The 20,507-nt window shown below is 38.2% G+C and overlaps 2 protein-coding genes across 3 annotated transcripts; both read right to left on the reverse strand.

Moving 5' to 3' along the window:
* Positions 1–210: 210 nt before the first annotated feature.
* LOC137746627 (uncharacterized) lies at positions 211–5,652 on the reverse strand. Of its 2 annotated transcripts, none has more exons than XM_068486634.1 (9): positions 5,495–5,652; positions 3,542–5,179; positions 3,132–3,358; positions 2,714–3,046; positions 1,867–2,113; positions 1,623–1,751; positions 1,269–1,484; positions 884–1,007; positions 211–726 (listed from the first exon to the last, which is right to left on the reverse strand). In XM_068486634.1, the coding sequence occupies exons 2-9, from the start codon at positions 5,084–5,086 to the stop codon at positions 488–490; spliced, it is 3,060 nt and encodes a 1,019-aa protein (XP_068342735.1). In that variant the 5' UTR covers positions 5,087–5,179; positions 5,495–5,652; the 3' UTR covers positions 211–487. The 2 variants fall into 2 exon arrangements, with proteins under 2 accessions (XP_068342735.1, XP_068342736.1); XM_068486635.1 differs by lacking the exon at positions 5,495–5,652 and adding an exon at positions 5,348–5,475.
* A 4,508-nt stretch (positions 5,653–10,160) lies between these two features.
* LOC137748043 (transcription termination factor MTERF6, chloroplastic/mitochondrial-like) lies at positions 10,161–13,217 on the reverse strand. The gene is made up of 5 exons (XM_068488145.1): positions 13,151–13,217; positions 12,729–12,853; positions 12,274–12,326; positions 11,600–12,123; positions 10,161–10,744 (listed from the first exon to the last, which is right to left on the reverse strand). The coding sequence occupies exons 1-5, from the start codon at positions 13,215–13,217 to the stop codon at positions 10,161–10,163; spliced, it is 1,353 nt and encodes a 450-aa protein (XP_068344246.1).
* Positions 13,218–20,507: the final 7,290 nt, after the last annotated feature.

A 20,507-nucleotide genomic window follows, 5' to 3' on the forward strand; every position in this document is an offset into this window, starting at 1 on the left:
ATACGACACTGCATCATGTGAGGTGTCACTCAGCTTTTCATGGCTTTTCGTGCATACCATCCACACATCCCTTTTTACAGTTCAAATGGTTGAAAAAATGAAGACTTAAAGTCAAACGAATTGAATACAAATATGCCCTATAAATTCTCTCGTTAACCATCCCCTTAGATTTTTTTTTTTTTTTAATTTTTTTTTTCCCCCCTTAACCGCCTAATTTTGAGCAATATACTCGAGTCATTTGCAATCAAATTATTGTTCTGGTGGTGAGATACATGCCGCCGGAGATATCAGTTTAACGAAATTCAAGATGCTTAACCAAATACATAACGGGAAACAACAATAAATATCCGAAAGATACTCATCCGGAATGGCCAAAGTCTGACCAACCTTGTGTCGTCGATGATAAAGCAGATTGACCTTATTCTCAAAAACACATGAGCATTACACAAAGAAGCAAAAAATCTTAATGTCTGAGAGAGGCGCTGCTTCAGCTGTGAGATTCAATTGGCTCCTTCTGTACCGCTTTCTGTACAATCTCACTTTGTTCCTTCAAATGAACTGAATAGAAACCAGTGGCTGATGCAGCTGATGGAGCACGGCCAATATATTTGACGTCGTCGATAGTTCCTCTACCCAGGGACTTCATGGCAGTGCTAAGGCGGGGTGCAATATAGCTGTAGGCACCCATGTTCATCGGCTCTTCCTGGACCCAAACTATCTCAGCATCTGCAGGAACCAAATAAAGAATGTGTCAACCTCGTGATGTCAGCAAAATTGAGCTCCCAGAAAAGAAAACAACGCTATCACCCTGAGCCTCATAAACATTATATATATCACCAGAATGTTTCGACATTCCATTAATCCTTATTTACAGACCACATACTTGGATATCGCTTCAGCTCTCGCTGGATGAGGTCATACGGGAAGGGGCAAAGCTGTTCCACTCTACAAATTGCAACATCCTTTGCTTCAACCTTTCTTCGCTCGTCATCAAGCTCATAATAAAGCTGCAAGGGAATACAGGATAGAAGATGGAATTAAAATTTGTCCCTTGAACCAGGTTAATGATACAAAATTACAAATCATAATTATCTACAAGTCAACATATGATATACTTCTGTCAGGTTTTGCATTTCATACTCCAAGGTCTGCTGAATTGATTTATATAATGGTAAAACTATAATGCAATTAGAAGTCAAACAACATGTACACGTATGCATGTGTGTGTTTAAATGTTTATATACGGAGGAAAATTAGGAATAATATACCTTGCCAGAGCACAGAACCAGCCGTCTAATACCCTCCTCAAGATCAGAGTGGTGATTCTGGTCCTTGATGAGTCGCTTAAATCTAGTCCCCTGCTTGTCAAAACCTGGGTGGCCTTGCACATCATCAAACTCAGATAAATTTGATTTGCAGTCCTTGTGCCGTAGCAGGTTTTTAGGAGCCATCACAATAAGAGGCTTGCGGAATTCCCTGTGTATCTGAGAAATGAGACAAGGTTAGAACATCCAGAAACTTTCACAATACTGGATAATATATTTTCTTTTCATCAAAATATTAGAACATGCAGAAACTAGTCAAAATGCTGGAAAATACTGAAACAAAATATTTCCACTCACCTGACGACGCAGAACATGGAAGTAGTTGGCAGGAGTTGTCACATTCACAACCTGCCAATTGCATTCCTGAATTTGCTTTCGAAGTGTGGGATCCATCTCAGGTATGACAAAAGGATTGTCATCACTCATCTGTACAAACATTCGTGAACACATATTAGATCAGGATGCATGCCTGACACTACTATTGTCTAAAGGAAAAGAGAAATAAGGGGGAAGGAGTGAACTATATTTGACAAAGGAATACCTGAAGAAATCGCTCCAGGCGGGCACTAGAATGTTCAGGGCCCTGGCCATCGTAACCATGAGGAAGCAGCACAACAAGCCCAGTTTGACGAAGCCACTTGGACTCCCCACTACTCAAAAACTGATCAAAGATAACTTGAGCTCCATTGGCAAAATCACCAAATTGAGCTTCCCAAATCACTAATGCATTTGGACTCTCCATCGAGTAACCCAATTCAAATCCAAGTACACCAAACTCTGAGAGTGAGCTGTACACACACAAAGACAATTAGATGAAAAATTAAAAACGTATTTTTCAGTGTATCACAAGTCATGGTATGACAAAAAGGTAAAACTATTTGCCTATATTATTCAATGCATCACAAGTCATGGTAGTCCAGCAATCTTAAAATCTTTAGGATGGAGTACAGCAGGTATATATTCTAGCAGGAACAAAAAGGTAAAACTATTTGTCAACATTAATCTCTCATTAGCATAATAAGAGCAAGAAAAATAAACCATAGAGAGATGTGAGAAATGCTCATGAACAAGAGAAGTAAACCATGGCGTAATGAATAAAGCATGTATATCAAATAGATTGCTGGGAACACAAATAGCCCCTAAAGAGGGTCTGTCACAAATGTAGACATCAAAATACAACAAAATTATGGCCAAACGCCACCATTTCTTCTTTAGATTATATGGTAAAAGGGAATGCAGCTGAATCCTAAAATTCTGGGTCACTACGTTACCGCACAAACAAACTCTGGACTAAACCTAACAGACCAAACAAAAAAAAATGGTCAAAATCTTCTATGCATTTATGGAGATTTTAACAAAACTCTGTACTAAACCTAATCAAGCATTACCTGTTGCTAACTGTAAACATTTCCTCATCTTGGCCAGCCGTAATATGGTCAAGAGGACAATACTTTTCCCCAGTTTCCTGGTCGTGAAGAACAGAATGCCGATGACTAAATGTACCTCTTTCAACATCCTGACCACTCAGTCGAACATGGTTACCTTCTACTAGTAGTGTAGCAAAGGCAAGTGCTTCAGCAACTGCCCAATCAATCCCTTCACCAGTCTCAATCATTTTTCCACGTTGTTCATACACCTTGTTTACTGCTCTGTGAGGTTTAAAAGTTTCTGGAAGGGCAGTGACAGCTTTGCCAACACTCTTCAAAATCTCTGGTTTTACCCTGCACAGGAGCATAAGGAATTCACTAAAAAATACAATCAGATATTGCGAATAACAGATGAAACTGATATAAGACAGTGTTATACCCAGTATTCCGGATACGAGAAATCTGCTCAGGTGACTTGAATCCAGACCAATGAGATGAAAGCCAGTCCCTTCTTTGAGGAACATAATCCTTGCTAGACAAGAACTCTTCATTGAGAATTGAATTAACCTTGTTTTGTATCCTTTCTATGTCTTCTTTGGTCACTTGTCCAGACTCTAGAAGTTTGTTCTGGTAGATTGTTAGAGCTGAGGGATGATTCCGAATAACCTGTGTACCCAGAATTAGGTAGAAAAATCAGGAGTCAGCTTTGCACATCTCAGTAGCTGCACTTTATAATAATGCAGGACACAACAAAGAAAGAACTTTGAGACTTATCATGAGAATAAGGTACAAATTTCTTCAATAAATGAACAAAATAAAAATATTAATTAACTGGAAACAAGGTCTAACCTTGTACATTTTGGGCTGTGTGAAAGATGGCTCGTCAATCTCATTATGCCCAAATCGACGATAGCACACTAAATCCACCACAACATCAGAATGGAAAGTCTGGCGCCATTCAGCGGCAAGCTCACAGACATGAACGACTGCCTCCATGTCATCACCATTTACATGGAAAATAGGGGCATTCAATGCTTTGGCAACATCAGTACAATACTGAGAAGATCTTCCCGACATTGGGTCAGTTGTGAAGGCAACTTGGTTGTTCACCACGATGTGTATAGTCCCACCAGTGGTATAGTTCGGAAGAGCACTTAAATGCAGAGTCTCATAGACCACACCTTGTCCAGCAAAGCTACCATCTCCATGAATCAAAATGCCCATATTCTTGGTCCTGTCCGCATCATTTGAATAATACTGCTTTGCTCTAGTTTTTCCGACAACGACAGGGTCCACAGCTTCCAAGTGACTTGGATTTGCAACCAAAGATAAATGAATTCTTTTCCCAGCTCTTGTGGGTCGATCATAAGAGGTTCCCAAGTGATACTTGACATCACCAGTCCCAGTGTAAAGCCCAACTTCATCCACAGGCTTTGTACCACCACTAAATTCACTAAATATCTGACGCAAAGGTTTCCGCACCACATTACCCAATACATTTAGTCTGCCTCTGTGAGGCATTCCAATTACTATGCTCTCAACCCCGAGATCAGCAGCCCTATCAAACATCTCCTTCATGCCAGGAATAAGAGTTTCTCCACCTTCAAGTCCGAACCTCTTTGCTGTTGTCCACTTAGTAGCCAAGAAGTTCTCAAACTGTGTACTCCAAATAAGCCTATCAAGAATAACCTCACGGCGCTGCCTATTGTATTGCATGGGCATAGGAGTCTCAATCTTGTTTCTCAACCAGTTACATCTCTCACGATCTGCAATGTGCATATACTCATACCCAATGTTCCCACAGTAAGCCTGCTCAAGCCGGGTCAAAATGGACCTAAGGGTCTGCACAGGACGGTTCTCAGACAAAAACCCAGCCATCCTCCAGACCCCCAAAAAGAACTCCCTGTCGAGATCAGCCTCAGTGAACCCATATAGAGCAGGGTCCAAATCATCTGGGATATCTCTCTCCTCTAAACCCAAAGGGTCCAATTTAGCCTTCATGTGGCCATTAACCTGGTATGCCCTCACAAGCAACAACAAGCGCATACTCTCTTGAATGGTCTGCCCCGAAATTCCAGGAGAGGTAGAGGCCTGCCCCACAAAATTCCTAAAGAAATTGTCCCACGACTCATCGACGCTATTGGGATCAGCTTCCCAAGCCCTCTGAAGCCCCTCCAGATAAACACTACTGGTTCCATCCAAGAAACTATCGGTTAGCCTAGAGAGGGGTACAGGGCGTGGAACCGGGGCAGCCCTCGATTTAGATATTGTGGTGTGAAAATTTCGGCTTTGGGACGGAAGGACCCGCCTTCTAGCCGCATAGGATCCACTATTCGACAAACTTCTCCTAATGGCAAGCTTTGCCACACTAGACCCAGCTCGAAACCACGACATAGCTACCAACCCAATCTATCAATCACACAAAATTTATCCCAATTCTACACAATTTTTTCTCCCACTGCTCAAACCCCTCAATCATACAAAACCCTGTACAATGCAACAAAAGACAAATAACAAATTAAATAATTATACCAATTATTATACCTTAATCCACTCATAATACGTGTACGAGTTCATGAACTTGGAAGATAAAAAGATCAAAAATTTGATTCCATTAAATAAATAATTAACAAAATCCAATCAAGAACATATAACCAGTTTGATCTACAGAGAAACGAAATTGTTCCTTGAACTCAATGCTTGGTGGACGAAACGTCGCGGTTCGTTTCGTTAGTCTCTACAGAAACGAGATTAAACTACCGAAAGATGCGAGCTTGGAATCGATGGAGATTAGGGATTTACCTGGAAGTGGGAGGGGAACTGAAAGCGAGAGGTGGAAGGAGTAAGAGAACGGAAAAGAACCCTAATCGCAGGGAAAGCGACGGTGACTTTTTTTAGCTTTTCTGGAACGCTACCTTTTATTTTACATTTCCATTTATTTTCTTTCTTTTTTTCGGTCGATTTGTGAACCAAGGCAAATCTTGCTTCCTACTTTTAAAAAAAACAAACAATTATTGTGGGTGGGTCGGGTAGAGGTCCAAATCTGGCCCAACCTAAGAGCAACTGGACGGGGTTCCGGAATTAGGGTTTACGGTGACCGAGAGGGATAACAAAATCTTATGCATAACACTTAATTATTGAATCGAGAGGGCGTAGTACAAGTAAACTCGTTATATGTAAATTTTGATGAAACAATAAATAGATAAGATGTAAAACCAAATGAAGAGGTGCAATAGAACACAGTAAGAGTACGAAGATCAATTTTGCGATAAATATAGGCTGACTATTGTTTTGGCCAGCAAGATATATTCTTGTTTGGTTGTATTTCAAAGATCCATGGTGGTCTCGAAGTAGGTGCATAATTTAATACAACACTGCTTAGCTCCTTACAATTAGGCGAGTCATTTTTTCTTAACTGCAAATTAAAAGTTTACACATACGATATATGTAGTTCGGCCGTAAGGAGGAAAGACAACTTACATGTAACGAGGCAAGTACATTCCATTCGATACTTTGAAACATCTGTGCCAAGGAAAGGTTCTTATTTCTGATCTCTGTTTGCTAAAAGAAGAGAAATTTGTGAAGCATAACCTGTGGTGTGCATCAGCCCTCACATATAAGGAGGCATATTTGATATATAATCGATCTTTTATTAAAATTTGGATCAACAAAAAAAATCAGGAAGGGAGATTTCAGACAGTGTTATATGAGGATCAATAAGCGCGACGGGATTCAGTTGTGAGACTCATTTGGCTCCTACTGCATCGCTTTCTGCAAAATCTCGTTTTATTCCATATCATGAACCTGAGAAAAACCAGTGGCTGTGGCAGCTGATGGATCACGGTCAATGTATTTGACATCGTCAATAGCTCCTCTGCCCAGGGACTTCATGGCAGCAGTAAGACGGGGTGCAACATAGCTGTACGCACCCATGTTCATCGGCTCTTCCTGACACCAAACTATCTCGGCATCTGAAAGAACCAATAACAAGTGTGTCAACCTCATGATGTCAGCCAAATTTATCCCCCAGAACAATAAACAACAAAAACCGTATCACCAGATTTCACAAAGCCACAGCTAGTACAATTCGATCTTTTTCAACATTTCCCACTAACCTGGTATGCCCTCACAAGCCGGGTCAAGCCGGGTCAATATGGACCTAAGGGTCTGCACGAGACGGTTCTCAGCCAAAAACCCAGACATCCTTCAGACCCCTCAAAAGAACTCCCTATCAAGATCAGCCTCTGTGAACCCATATAGAGCAGGGTCTAAATCATCTGGGATATTTCTCTCTTCCAAACCCAAAGGGTCCAACTTAGCTTTCATGTGACCACTAACCTGGTATGCCCTCACAAGCAACAACAAGCGCATACTCTCTTGAATGGTTTGGCCTGAAACTCCAGGCGAGGTAGAGGCCTGACCTACAAAATTCCTAAAGAAATTGTCCCAGGACTCATCAACACTATTTGGGACGGCTTCCCAATCCCTCTGAAGCCCCTCCAAATAAACACTACTGATTCCATCCAAGAAACTATCATTTAGTCTAGAGAGGGGTACAGGGCGTGGAATCGGGGCAGATTGAGCCTTCGAATTACATAATGTGGTGTGAAAGTCCCGATTTTGAGATGGAAGAACCCACCTCCTAGCCATATATGATCCACAATTTGATAGATTTCTCCTAATGGCAAGCTTTGCCACACTAGACACTGCTCTAAACCACGCCATATCTACCAACCCAATCTACCAATCACACAACTTTTATCTAAATTTAACAATATTTACCTCCCCCAGCCGGAATGTTAAACCTCAATCATAATCCTGTGTGTCTTCACCCTTCAGTCCTATGAATCAAAACCCTTTTCTATAAAAAAAATATAAAATAATAATAATAATAAATAAATAACAATCAAATAATTATGCATATTATCATACTTTAATCCATTCATAGTACACACCAGATTATGAATGCATAAACTTGATTAAAGCAAGTTGAAGGTGTCTTCTTCCTCCTATCCAAACTCTTGGTTCAGTTAATGAGAGTCCGTGTAGGATTTCAACACATATTTTTATAACAAAAAAATAACTAAAATTCCTATCCTTTTTCCCCCTTTATTTCCTCTTCCTATTTTTCCTCTCAACGGTTGAAATGGTAGTAAACCGTAAATTTATAATTAAATAAAAAAAATGCACACATTACTGTTATCTCTAAGGCACACATATACATACATACATACATACATACATACATCAGTAAACTGTAAAATTAGAGAGAAGAAAAAGAGAAACAGTTTGCCAGCTAACTGTTCACGAGTTCTATATCCATTAGAATTCTCTCCCCTCAGATTCTGGAAGGTCCTCCGATTGCTCTCCGCCTCGACGCCTTCAGATTCGGAAGGGGAATTTGCGTCCCCCAATCGAATCCATGGCGGTGAGGATGAACGAGGAAGCTCGGGGTCTCGAGGAAGACGTGCATCGCCAAAATCTGCTGTTGCTAGAATCTGATTGGGTGGGAAAAAGAAAAACTGGGAGGATGAAATGCATGGATCGAATCGGAGTAAGTTCGAATTCGAAGAGCGAGTGTGATGACGTCATTGAGTTGGAGTGCAGTTTTTGCTATAACTGCCATGGCGCCAAAGTCATAGAGCTAAAAGATAGCCAACGGGCAAGTGACGAGCCTGAAAATTGAAGCTTAATTTGGAATCTATGGAAAATGTGGTTTTTTTTATTGTGGGTGGGGGTCCGGGGAGAGGCCGAATCCAGACCAAAGGCCCAATCTTATTTTGTTATTTACACTTTTTTTTATTTTTTTTTATTTTAAATATATATAAACAATGTAATATTCCCAGTTACTTTAAATTTAGAAGAGACAGATTGAAATTCCAATTTTAGAGTGTTAATAATAATTTTCAATTTTAATAAAAAACTCATTTAGGACCCTACAAGGATTGTGAAGTGCACGGAAAATGAGACATGTATTTTTTTTTTTTTTCTTTTGAACAAAAGATAGTGCAGTCTAAGGGAAAGGGAGTTGAGCTTAGCCCCACAATAAGCTGATAATAATGTGGTTTAAATTTAGGGATGACAATTCTAACTGTTAAAACCCATAACCGTGGATAATCACTCGAATGGATTGGATTTGAGTATGAAAATTCGGGTATATTTTGGATATGGGAAAAAACCGTGAATAATATTCGGTTATGACTTTGGATGTGGTTATAAGGGTTCTCAATCCATATCCGTCACAGAATCCGAACCGAATTATATATAATATAATAGTATTTATAATATATATATATATATATATATATATATATATATATTATTCACTGAATCTATTACCTTGATAATACAAAAGATGCACTATGTGAGTTACATTTTGTGAGCAAGTTAAAAAGTTATGATATGAATGAAAATCTAGACTAATAGTACTTATGGAAGATATCAAAAATCAGTCAATATTATCAATATTTAGCTTTAATTTTTATGCTCCACAAAATTCATTCATTAAATCATGGATTCGAGTAAATGGGAATTACCAGCACTAGACCTTGTGAATATAAATTAGATTTACCATGGTTATTACTTATAATCCAAGTAGGGAATTATATAGAATTCTTTAATTAAATTCGTAAAATGATATGTTATTGCATTGATTGATTAACGTAGTTAAGTGCTACGATCATGCATCTTTGATTCATGAATTGATTAATTGACGGGATTGTGGAATGACGATAGATATCATTGTTATTATTATGATTAGAGTTGTTGTTCAGTATGGCTAGAGAATATGATTGTATTTCGTCGTTTGTTCTTTGAAATATTGCATGATATGCATTTTGGTAATGTTGAAAAATGGTGATTTATGTGATGAATGTTCGAGCATAATGAATGATGAACTACAAATGGTTTGCTCCATGTTTAGGATACATATGCAATCTAACGAGCATGTTAGATATAGCCATAAAGTATACGAAAAATCTTTACACAATTCCAGGCATGAGTTCAGCTGGGCACATATCCCAAAGGCGGGGTATGTTAGATATATATACACACACACACATATGTGTGTGTGTGTGTAATTGGTGACGTCACGTGTCGATCCTAGATGTATGTCGGGATCGGGACGTGACAACATCAATGCCTTTCTTCCAATCAGTCTTGGAAAATGCTAATTACCCTAAAGATACTGCTTGCTGTTGGCATTAACCGATCGAAAACTACATGAAATTTTTAGTTTTGTTCACTGCATTTCGTAATAGATTAAATTGAACCACGCCACAAGCAATGATGGTTGTTAAATAAGAGAAGATGAATTGCATGTCACGCTCATATGTAGTTAGAACATTATTTAAGGGAATAGTTTTTAGTATACAAGACATACCCTTAAAATACAATGCCAAAGCTGCTACCAGTTGTAGTGCTGCATCAAGTGGCTGGAATTTGCAATCTCACCAATTCTCAAATGTACTCATACATCTTGAATTGTAGTTTTCCCTTGGGACACACTCAACAGTTGAGGGACTTTAGTTCGATATCTGGTCACAAATCTCTCCAAAAATTGCTTCTCCGTAAAACACAACACGGAGCCTAGTTTCCTATTTTCATCCATTAATCCTTTCAACATCAAAATTTTCACAACCAAAAACCATGGGATAATTCTCTTCTCCAAATTGTAACGCATGATCATCGGGGCTTTAACAATCATTTGCGATGACAATCCCATCTTGTTCACTACAAATTCCATGACTTGCATTATCTTCTTCTCTGACTTGGTCATACAATGTGGGTACCGCGTGAAAGCAGAGAGAACATGATCCTCAGACCAACCCCACCTCTTATAAACTTCGCAATTTCGAGTCCATATGAACTTATTATTGGCACTACTCAAAGCCTTTATAGCCATCACAGACATTGATTTTTCCATATCAAAACGCATTTGCTTAACCTTACCCACAACTTGAGCAAACTTTTTAGGGTTTTGCATCAAAACCTGGGTAAAATGAGCTACCAACAGAGAAATACAAGATTGGGGCATACCTGATTCTTTTAGGCCATCTCCAACCAAATGATCTAAAAGGCTAGAGGGTAAAAAATAAGCCGAAAACCGTATCCAACCGAGGGTTAGGCCAAAGGGCCAACCGGCCGACCCAAATGAGCCAGCTAGTCAGCCCCATGCCGAGCTCCATTTGAATCCCCAACGGCTAGCTGATGTTAGTTACCGTTGGTTTTTTAATTTTTTTTTTTTGGGCCAATTTTTCTTTTTTAATTCTAAAAAATTATAATTTTTTTCCTATAAATATCTAAATCATTCCTTCACCATTCCTCACAAAGTTTTCACCATTCCTACACCATTTCAATTCTCATATTTCCTTACCTCTTCCAAAAATATTTCCTTCAATTTTTTCAATAATTTTCATATGGCCTCATCTGCAATGAAAGGTAAGGCTTGGATCCGAAAAGAAGATGAAGCTCATTGCAGGGCTTATAGGGGGATTTCTCAAACAAGTGAAGGTGTTTGGACTTGTGTGTCCAAAAAATACTTAGAGTTCTACGAAGGCACCACTCCACCGAATACCTAAAACCACAAGAGTTGTTCTTCAAGATGGAAGAAACATTTTCAGCCAAGTTTGAACAAATGGCATCAAGCACTGTTAGTAGTGCTTAATGTTAGTAGCTTTCGATTGGAGACTATTCATTAAAATATTAATTACCACCCAGTTTTCAAGATGTTAGCAGCCTTTGGCCAGCCCCGAGGCTGACTGGCTGGCTCATTTGGGCTGCCCGGTTGACCTTTTGGCCTTTTTTGTCCAATGGGGTCCACAAGCCCTTTGACCTGGCCCTCAGTTGGAGACAGTTTTCAGATCATTTTCGGCCCTCTGGACCCTTCGATTGGAGATGGTCTTAAGATTCTAATATTTCGCTCAACATTATTATAGTGGCCTTCCAAGAAAACCATCGAGCAGTTCTTGAAAACTGAAGCAATTTTTCCCCCAAAAATCACCCTCCTGAGGAAATTGTAAGTGGGTAGAATATGTTTCTCCAAGCTTCTTGCCAAAAGCATAGGTTCATATTCCAGAGTTGTTGCAAGGTCCTCCTCTGAAACTCCAAGTGAAGTGAAAAACTCAAGCTTTGGCAAAAGGGTTTTCTCCGAATTGGAGTTAAGAATTTGTGGGTACATCCTCACCATCTTTGAGATTTGGGTCTTAGAGAATCCATGGTTTCTGATAAAGGACAGAATGAAGTCTGGTTTCAATGGGGATCGTAACCCGACCCTCTTGAAGACTAAAATTGCACCTTCTGGGGACAGCCCACATGAGTTTATGAGGTAATTGATTGTAAAATCGTGGTGGATTTCTGAGATTTCTGAGGTGAAATGTCTGCAGAGTAGCAGATTTTGAAGAGGAAAATGCGAGGGTTTTAAATCCCCAACCCTAACAACAAATCTTTTAGTTTTGGAAAAAAAATGGATAACCCAATTTGCTCGCCTTCAGGTTGAAGAGGGCTGTCATGTTAGACGCTGCCGGCACCGATCAATTTCAAGTGGAAAATCTAAAACCTTGTCGGCTCTTCCATAGCCTTACATTAGCAGGAATGTCTGCACTTCGCTGCAGGTTTTCAAACTATAATCAACAACCTACATGAATAATGTCCATAGAAAAATTAATTGAAATTGCTGCAGCAATACAATTGCATTCTTAAATGTAGCAATTTAGACAATGCACATTTTATCTAAGTAACGCTCCAAAACCACAATCAATCCTAGAAAAGATACTAACTTAAAATCAATTCAAGTATATTAGGATCATGTTTGGAATCAATAGAGGGGAACCAATCGAAAGAAAATCCGTAGCTCTTTTAACTTTATTGTTTGGCCTAAAGAGAATTTGTGGGCAATAACCCTAAAAGCTGTCGAAATAAAAATAAAACAAAATTTTACAAATTATCTAAATAAATTTCAGCAACAAATTGCAAATAAAAAAACACACGGTTCATAAACAATCAAAATTAAAAGTAGGAAAGAGTGAGAGTAGTGTACCAGGACGATGTTCAACTCGTCATGGAGAGCTTCAATCACTGATTCTGGCAACTTGGCTGAAAGAGCTTTGAAAGAAAAATAGGTATTATCGCAAATATCTTGGGAAGTGAATTTCACATCCACAACTAAAATTTCAAAATCCACCATAGAAGCAGCATATGAAAACAACAAAGAAATTTAGTCAAAGTTATTTTCTGATCATTAGTATCCTAACCACAGCAATTTCCAACTTCAACATTCAAAACGAAAATGTATAGAGTTTATATTAATCACTCCAAAGTGATGTTTACATTTTGTACTACTACAGCATTACTGATTAACCTTTTCTAGGTCCTTATTAACACTTGAAAACTCTTGGCTGCATAAAGCTGAAAAATGCAAATAAGTAAATTGCTTTGAAAAATATATTGGGATGATGTTACCTTCCCAATCACAACCCATTTGCATCTTGCCGAAACCATCGGACTCGTATTTAAAATTTTTCGACATTGTATTGCTAGGAGGACCCAGTTGGCCTGATTAAAAAGTGCTTCTTTCCCAAAACCTTTGAACTGTTTAGAGTCCAAATTCCAGAAAACAAATGCTAATCAATAGCCAATTAATATTAGGCAATCATTAAAATTAAAGTCCAGAATTTACTAATGTCAAATTTACAGCCAAACGAGCAATCAATTTACCAAACTCCAAAGAAAAATCTTCACATAAAAATATCTAATTTCACAAAATAAATGAAACCATATCAAATGTCTTGATACAAACTAAGAACTCGAAAGCTCAAGCAAAACCCACTCTCAACAATGTTGTAAAAAAATAAAAAAAAAATGCTTATTCATTCATAAATTGAAATAATTCAAAATTGCAAGCAAGAAAACGCTCCAATTCAAAAAAAACTCGGCACGGTCATGTAATTGCCCATGAATATCCCACAAATTGTCACTGACCTTTTCATAGGCATGCAAATAAATAATAATAAGTGTCTACCCATATAATTTGAAAGATCTACACCAGCGTTACCAGTTCAAAATGAAGGACAATAATAATGCTTTTTTTCCCATACAAAATGCAATAACAGTGAAATATGTAATGTAATACAAATATAATAAGAGACTAAAGAAACCAAAATTTCCACCTGAACATTGCTTTCTCCCATTAAAATTTCCTTTGCTTTTTCGCATAATATTTTCACCTACAATGAAGCAATGAAGAAGCGATCATGTACGGATAGACGGTTCTGATACTAAAAGACAAGAGATAACTTTAAAATAAAATAAAAATAGAAAACATAATATAACTTAAAAGGTGCTTAGACAAACCATTCTGGCATATAGCCAAGTTCTATACTGAGGTAAAAGTCCTAGATTATACTTTAGTCCATTTCACATAGTTTTGTATGTGTATAAGATAATTCACTTTGAAAAATACAACTGCCTTATCTTAAAGTGGCAATACAACTACCTTATCTATAGTCAATTGCTAAAATATTTACAGGAATCCAATCCATTTTTAAAATAAATGAGAAGCATGCTATAAGACAATTTGGTTCTTCACCTAATTAGCTCAAAGTTCCCTTGCCAAGATACATTCTTTGACTGAAATAGATTTATGAAACTGTAAGTATCCCCTCTTTTTATGCCATATCTAACTAATTTCATGTAATTCCGAAAACGGCCTATTTACCATTTCCCACAAGATACATATTAGATCTTGTAGTAAATTTAGACGAAGTAAGGCATTTGATTTAAAATCACAATATACCGAACCTGCATTACATCACTACAAGCACAAATAAAAGAAAATGAAATATTTCCAATTTGGTGGCCAAGAAACCAAAAAAAGTATTGAACTTTTTCCCCTTAAGAAAATACACACAAAAATTCCACTAGAAATTGCAATTTCCACAAATCCAACAACAAATCAAGAAACCCCATTACCACATTTTCCTTCCCAAATTTTCCAGGTAACCAAACAGACCCCAACCTAACCCTAATTCCAAATCGCTCAACAATGGGCGGAGAACACATTTATATAACATGAAATTAGAATTTGGGTTGGAGAGAGTTACCAACAGTGTCCACAGGCTTAAGTTCATAGTGGTGCCTTCAACCACCACATTTGCCCTGAATTTATCAAACACAGTTGGTATATAGTCCTGATGAACAAAAAAAAAAAAAAAAAAAACAATTGAAAAACAAAATCAAATAATTTGGAAGGGGGAAAAATCAAAGTAATTTGTCTATGGAGAAAAAGAGAAAAGAGGGAGAGAGAGAGAGAGAGAGAGGTATTTGAATATTTTCGAACTAAAACCTTGAAAACAACATAAAAAAGCTGCAAAACCAGATGCATAAACACATAAAGTAATTCAAAAAATGACACGCCCGATCCCGATATCCTCCAAACACTAGGGTAGGCACGTGTTGGCCGACACCCGAAGGTGACGAAGCCATACTTACATGCAATTATGGAACGTGTTCAGAGCATACAACTAAACCAGAACATTGAACAAGGAATATTATAAAAATGTATGAACAAAGAAATGGGTCCTACATCGAGAGAACTCGAAGATACGCTGTGAGAGTGCCTTGACGCTAGGGTTGTATACCTCGATTCTAAGTTTTGAGGGGGCGCAAAACAAAACATGAGTGGACCAAGTTATATACAAGTAATACTAAAATAGTTATTCTTCAATGTACTAACCCCCAATTTAGAAAACTCATATACCATAATAAGTAATAGGTTTTCCAAAAACCTTAGCATGTCATAAAACCTTTCATAGAACATATATCGTATATAGTGTGCTTAATAGTGGTATCACAATCGCCCAAAGGCCCTACATCTCATGACCGAAGCCATATATAAATATCTTCCGCCCGTAAGCACTACATCTCCTGACCGTAGCCATATATAAATATCTTCCGTCTGTAAGTACTACATCTCCTACCCGAAGCCATATATAAGTATCATTCGCCCGTAGGCACATAGTATGAATAACCATTAAGTAAGCATAAAAATCATGAACTTAATATTTCAAAAATATATCTCATCGGAGCTCAATAGCTCAAACATCAAATCATAAATTAATAGGAACGTTCTAGCTCAAATCCTCATCATAAACCATGTTCATAAGTATATAATCATAAATATTTCAAAGAACATAAATCCGATAAAGCATGATATTCATAAAGCGTAAATCCAATTTACTCATAAACGTTTCATAAAACGTAGTCATAAAATCTTGCTTCCATGCATTCATTTCTAATAACAAAATTATGCATTTTGGAAGGGGTCCACTCATAGATACTCCATCATCGAAGAGCCATACGAACTAGGGTGAAAGGAAACGCCACTAACAAACGCACCTAAGTAGGTAAATGAACCAATTAATAAAACTCTACTCAAATGATTGAATTTGGGAAAACGGACATCGAAAAACCTACGGGGAACCTCGGGTACCCCCACAACCCTAAACCCAGCCCAAATGAAACTCCAGGCCAAACCTCTTCACCTGGGCCCAACCCTTTTAGCCTAAACCAAACTTCTTTTGTCACTTAGGAATTTGGGCCGTTTAGAACTCGGGCCTTAGGCCCGTTAACCCCAAGACCCAAACCCTTGAAACCCTTTGGACCCTAGGCCTTCGGGCCGAGATGACACGGGCCTGTAGCCCATTAGCCCAGGCCCTTTCATCTAACCTAGCCTTGAAACCCTTGGGTCGGGTTACCCAAGCCCAGAACCCAAATGATAGAACCGGCCCAAACCCAAGCCCAGCCCGTTGACCAGCCTTTGACCCAACGTAGTTAACCAGACAGAATATTCCTGTGTTAACTTTTTCTAAAATTACCCGGGACCCTTTTAAGGGTAATTCGACATTCTGAATCTGTTTTTGACATCTGTTTTCCCAAATTCAATTGTTTTAGTAAAGTTTTATTAATTTGACCCTTTATGTGCTTAGGTGTATTTATTATGGCATTTTCATCTTCGCTAGTTTGCATGGCTTTTCGATGGCAAAGTATGTTTTAATAGTAGAAATGCATACACGAAAAGCATGATTTAATGATTACATTTTATGAAACGTTTTATGAGTAAATTAGATTTACACCTTATGATTATCATGCTTTACTAATAATATTTTGGAATACCATACTTTATCGAAACTTATGTTCTTTGTAGTATATATGATGGATGACTATATACTATTTATAAACATGTTTTTACACTTCTTTGTAGTATATATGATGGATGACTATATGCTATAAAGATGATTTTGAGATATATATATACCCATGCTTGGAACTATTATATTCAACATTTGTTGCTTATCTAGTGGTCATTGTTCTACCTATGGGCGATGATACTTATATTGCCTTCGGGTGGGCGTGTGTAAGGCACTATTCTATGCGTATGGGAGATGATACTTATATTGCCTTCGGGCGGGTGTGTGTAGGGCACTGTTCTGTGAGTACGACGGAAAATACTTATATTGGCTTCGATCGGGCGTTGGTAGATGGCTTCAGCTGGAAGATACTTATATATGATACCACTAGTTAGCACACTATATGATATATGTTTTATGAAAGGTTTTATGGCATGCTAAGGTTTTTAGCAAATCTATCACCTATTATGCTATTAGTTTTCATAAAACTTTGGAGGTTAGTATGTTGAATAACTATTTCAATATTATATATAATATATATCAACTTGGTCCACTCATGTTTTGTTTTGTGCCTCCTCATGACTTAGATTCGAGGCGTACAATCCGCGCATCAAGGCACTCCCGCATCGGCAATCTTCGAGTCCTCTTGATGTAAGACCTATCATCTTGTTCATTCAATTTTATATTATTCTTTTTAGTGTTCTAGATTAGTTGTATGCTTTGAACACGTTTCTCATTTGCATATTAATTACATTTAATTTATAAGTATTTCTTTATATTCGTTAGTCTCATGCATCCTAACATGGCTTCGTCATATTTGGGTGTCGCCCAACACATGTCTACCCTGGTGTTCGGGGAATGTCGGGGTCAGGCGTGTCAGTTTGGTATCAGAGCCTAGTTTGTTAAGAGCATATTAAGAATCACATCATACTCTAGTAGTGTGTTGATCATGACGTCATTTGGATGTCATGATTTCCTGATTTGTTGTCTTTCGACACAGTTGTGCAATCCTTATTCTGTGTGAATAGTCACATCTTATTGAAGAAGAAGAAACTCATATTGGGATTGTGCCTCATCGATGACGAATTAGTTTGTTGGATGACTTTTAACATTGGATCGATACTCTGCAACATGCATTCCCTGGGAATTGTGGGCAGAGTTGGTTATACATAGAAGTGATGTGATTTCGAAAGCTCAATTTAAAGAAGATGGTTAAGACCAACTGAAGATTCGAAATGGTGATGCCACTCTGCAACATGCGTTCTCTAAGAATTGCAAGCGGAGTCGGATCTACATAGAAGCTTTGGGAAACAAAAAAACCTTAATGGTACAAGTTGGTTAAGACCAACTGGAGACCCAAGACGGTGATGTTACTCTGCGACATGTGTTCCCCAGGAATGGCAAGTAGAATCGTATTTTTCTTAAAGTTACTCGAAACTTTCGAAGTTCGTGTTGGAGAAAGCGAGTAAGCACTAGTGTTTACGAAGTTTAGTAAGTGGTAGTTTGGTGGGATCAAATCAATGTCCTCAGACTCGTTCTTGCTGAGGAAATTCGTGTGGATCCTTAGGACAATTCCTGGTGTTTGTTCTATTGATAACCTTCTTGTTTACTCCAATAACGAAGTCAATTTCACTAACCATTGATTATCAACTTCACATCAAATCCTTTGAGCGTTGACTTCATGTAGATTTTATACTTTTCTTGGGAGACTCTTCAATAGCAGACGTTATTCTCATCAATTTCCTAAAAGGTTGCGATCGTTGGAAATTGAAAATCTTCACAAGGTGTCGTGAAATTACGAAGTATCCTTGGTCTTGTACTTCAGTTTTGATGGACTTGTTTTGACCCTCAAATTCTTAAGTGTTCTTTTAGCCTTCTCAACATGGTTTCTGGCTCAATCCGTAAGGAATTCACAATCGATCGATTCGACGAAAGTGTGCGCCCAGTTCAAATCGATTATGATAGGAATGTTAAGAGCATGACCTTTTCACAAGCTTACCAGACTTACTGAGAAGAGTTCCACGTGGGTGTGAGGTTTGAGCCATCTTTTAGTAAGAGATTGATGAAGGTTGTAGTGTAGGTGGTTAGTGGATTGCATCACCAATCACTATCTTCACGCAGAAATGAATAGTCACCTCTTATTATTTTGCTACAATTCATAAACATCATATCGCACAGTTCTTTTCCAACGATATGTGCTCGTCTCAACGCATCTTTCCACTGCTCTACTTCAAGACCTTGTTGTTCGTGAGTACGTGGGTGTCGAAACACTTTTAGCAGATCTAATTAGTGCTCTTTGGAAAAGGCATAACAGCACGGTCGAGGTGAGAATCGGACGATCTATGCAAACTCTCATGTTGTGGGGCAAAAATGGTAATCGTGCACCCTTGGAAAATTACTACTTGTTTATCGAGAAGCAATGTGTTGTCGATATTGCGGGTTGCAAACTGTGATATTGATAACTTATTCGTTGGGTTTGTTAAGCAAATGAGTAGGTAGACCCATCTACAACAGTTGTTACAGATTTGTTATTGTTGGGGCTCGACCCAAAGATAATTATTCTCGAAATATGTGACATTACGAATGCTTGGGTGAGACCCACTTTCATTTTCGGTCTTGGATTTTCAGCGCAAGTACTTTAAATTCCTCATTATAGTTATATATTTGTCTTTTGACGTTACAAATGTTTGGGGGGAAGCCTTTTCCATTTTCAGTTTTATTTTTAGTTCGAGTTTTCGACCTCTATGTTAGTATATATCTATTTTGACGTTATCATATTTTAAGTGCATATTTTTGACCTTATGTCAGTATACATTTTCAACTTTATATCTTTATAAAGTATGTTTTCTACTTTTACACTGGCGGGGGAAGAAGGTATGAGCTTGGAGGCATGAAAGATATAATCATTGCAACCTGATTACGACGGGGTGGTATTTCCTTTTTGTGCAATTACTCTAACTTGATTCTTCTTTACAAATATATTTTTCTTTTTCCTATTTTCAAGTTTTTCAGTGTAGCAAGTTATTTCAAATTTCGGGACAAAATTTTTATTTAACGAGGGTAGATTGTAACAACCCGTCTCAGAATTTACGGGACGGAAGGGTATTTTCGTATTTTCACTTTGGTTGGGTTTTGTTTGTTTGAAATATTGTTTTTGGCCTTAATAAGTGTGCCCAAAAGGCCCACCTTTGGATTTTGGTTCCCTTGGTTCTCCTCTTCCTTTTTTCTACCACATGGCAGCTTTTCCCACTCTTCTTTCTTCTCTCCCTTTCCTGTGGACTCACCTTATCTCTTTATTTCATTCTCTTACCCTCCATCTCTATAACTCTCTCATCCTCCCGAACTATACACACATACGACGCCACCACACCACCCTACCATCTCTGGCAAACCCTTGAACCACGCCCGCAGCTCACCATTATCTTTTCTCCCTTTTGTCTCTCTCTCTCTCTCTCATTCTAATCATGGTAGCATAGTGACTATGCTCGGATTTTCTAGGCGAACTCCGCCAACTTGGACCGAGGTGAGCACCCTAGATCTCCTAGAATTGTTTTAAAGTAGATTAGGGTGTTTTGAGACTTTTTGGGGTGGTTTGAACACAGAAATAATTCGAGGGTTTATATTCCCAGTTT

Source organism: Pyrus communis, chromosome 10 (genome assembly GCF_963583255.1).
Source record: "Pyrus communis chromosome 10, drPyrComm1.1, whole genome shotgun sequence".
In the NCBI taxonomy this organism is placed as follows: Eukaryota; Viridiplantae; Streptophyta; class Magnoliopsida; order Rosales; family Rosaceae; genus Pyrus; species Pyrus communis.

What these genes read in the sequence shown, in the direction of transcription:
- LOC137748043 (XM_068488145.1), bottom strand. Translation starts at nt 13,217, where the DNA reads ATGTCGAAAAATTTTAAATACGAGTCCGATGGTTTCGGCAAGATGCAA. An exon ending in ACGAGTTGAACATCGTCCTG is followed by an intron (nt 12,327 to 12,728) that starts GTACACTACTCT and finishes TTATTCATGTAG; the next exon opens with GTTGTTGATTATAGTTTGAA. An exon ending in GTGCAGACATTCCTGCTAAT is followed by an intron (nt 12,124 to 12,273) that starts GTAAGGCTATGG and finishes ATTTGTTGTTAG; the next exon opens with GGTTGGGGATTTAAAACCCT.
- LOC137746627 (XM_068486634.1), bottom strand. Translation starts at nt 5,086, where the DNA reads ATGTCGTGGTTTCGAGCTGGGTCTAGTGTGGCAAAGCTTGCCATTAGG. An exon ending in TGGTTCTGTGCTCTGGCAAG is followed by an intron (nt 1,008 to 1,268) that starts GTATATTATTCC and finishes ATTCCCTTGCAG; the next exon opens with CTTTATTATGAGCTTGATGA. An exon ending in AGAGCTGAAGCGATATCCAA is followed by an intron (nt 727 to 883) that starts GTATGTGGTCTG and finishes TGGTTCCTGCAG; the next exon opens with ATGCTGAGATAGTTTGGGTC.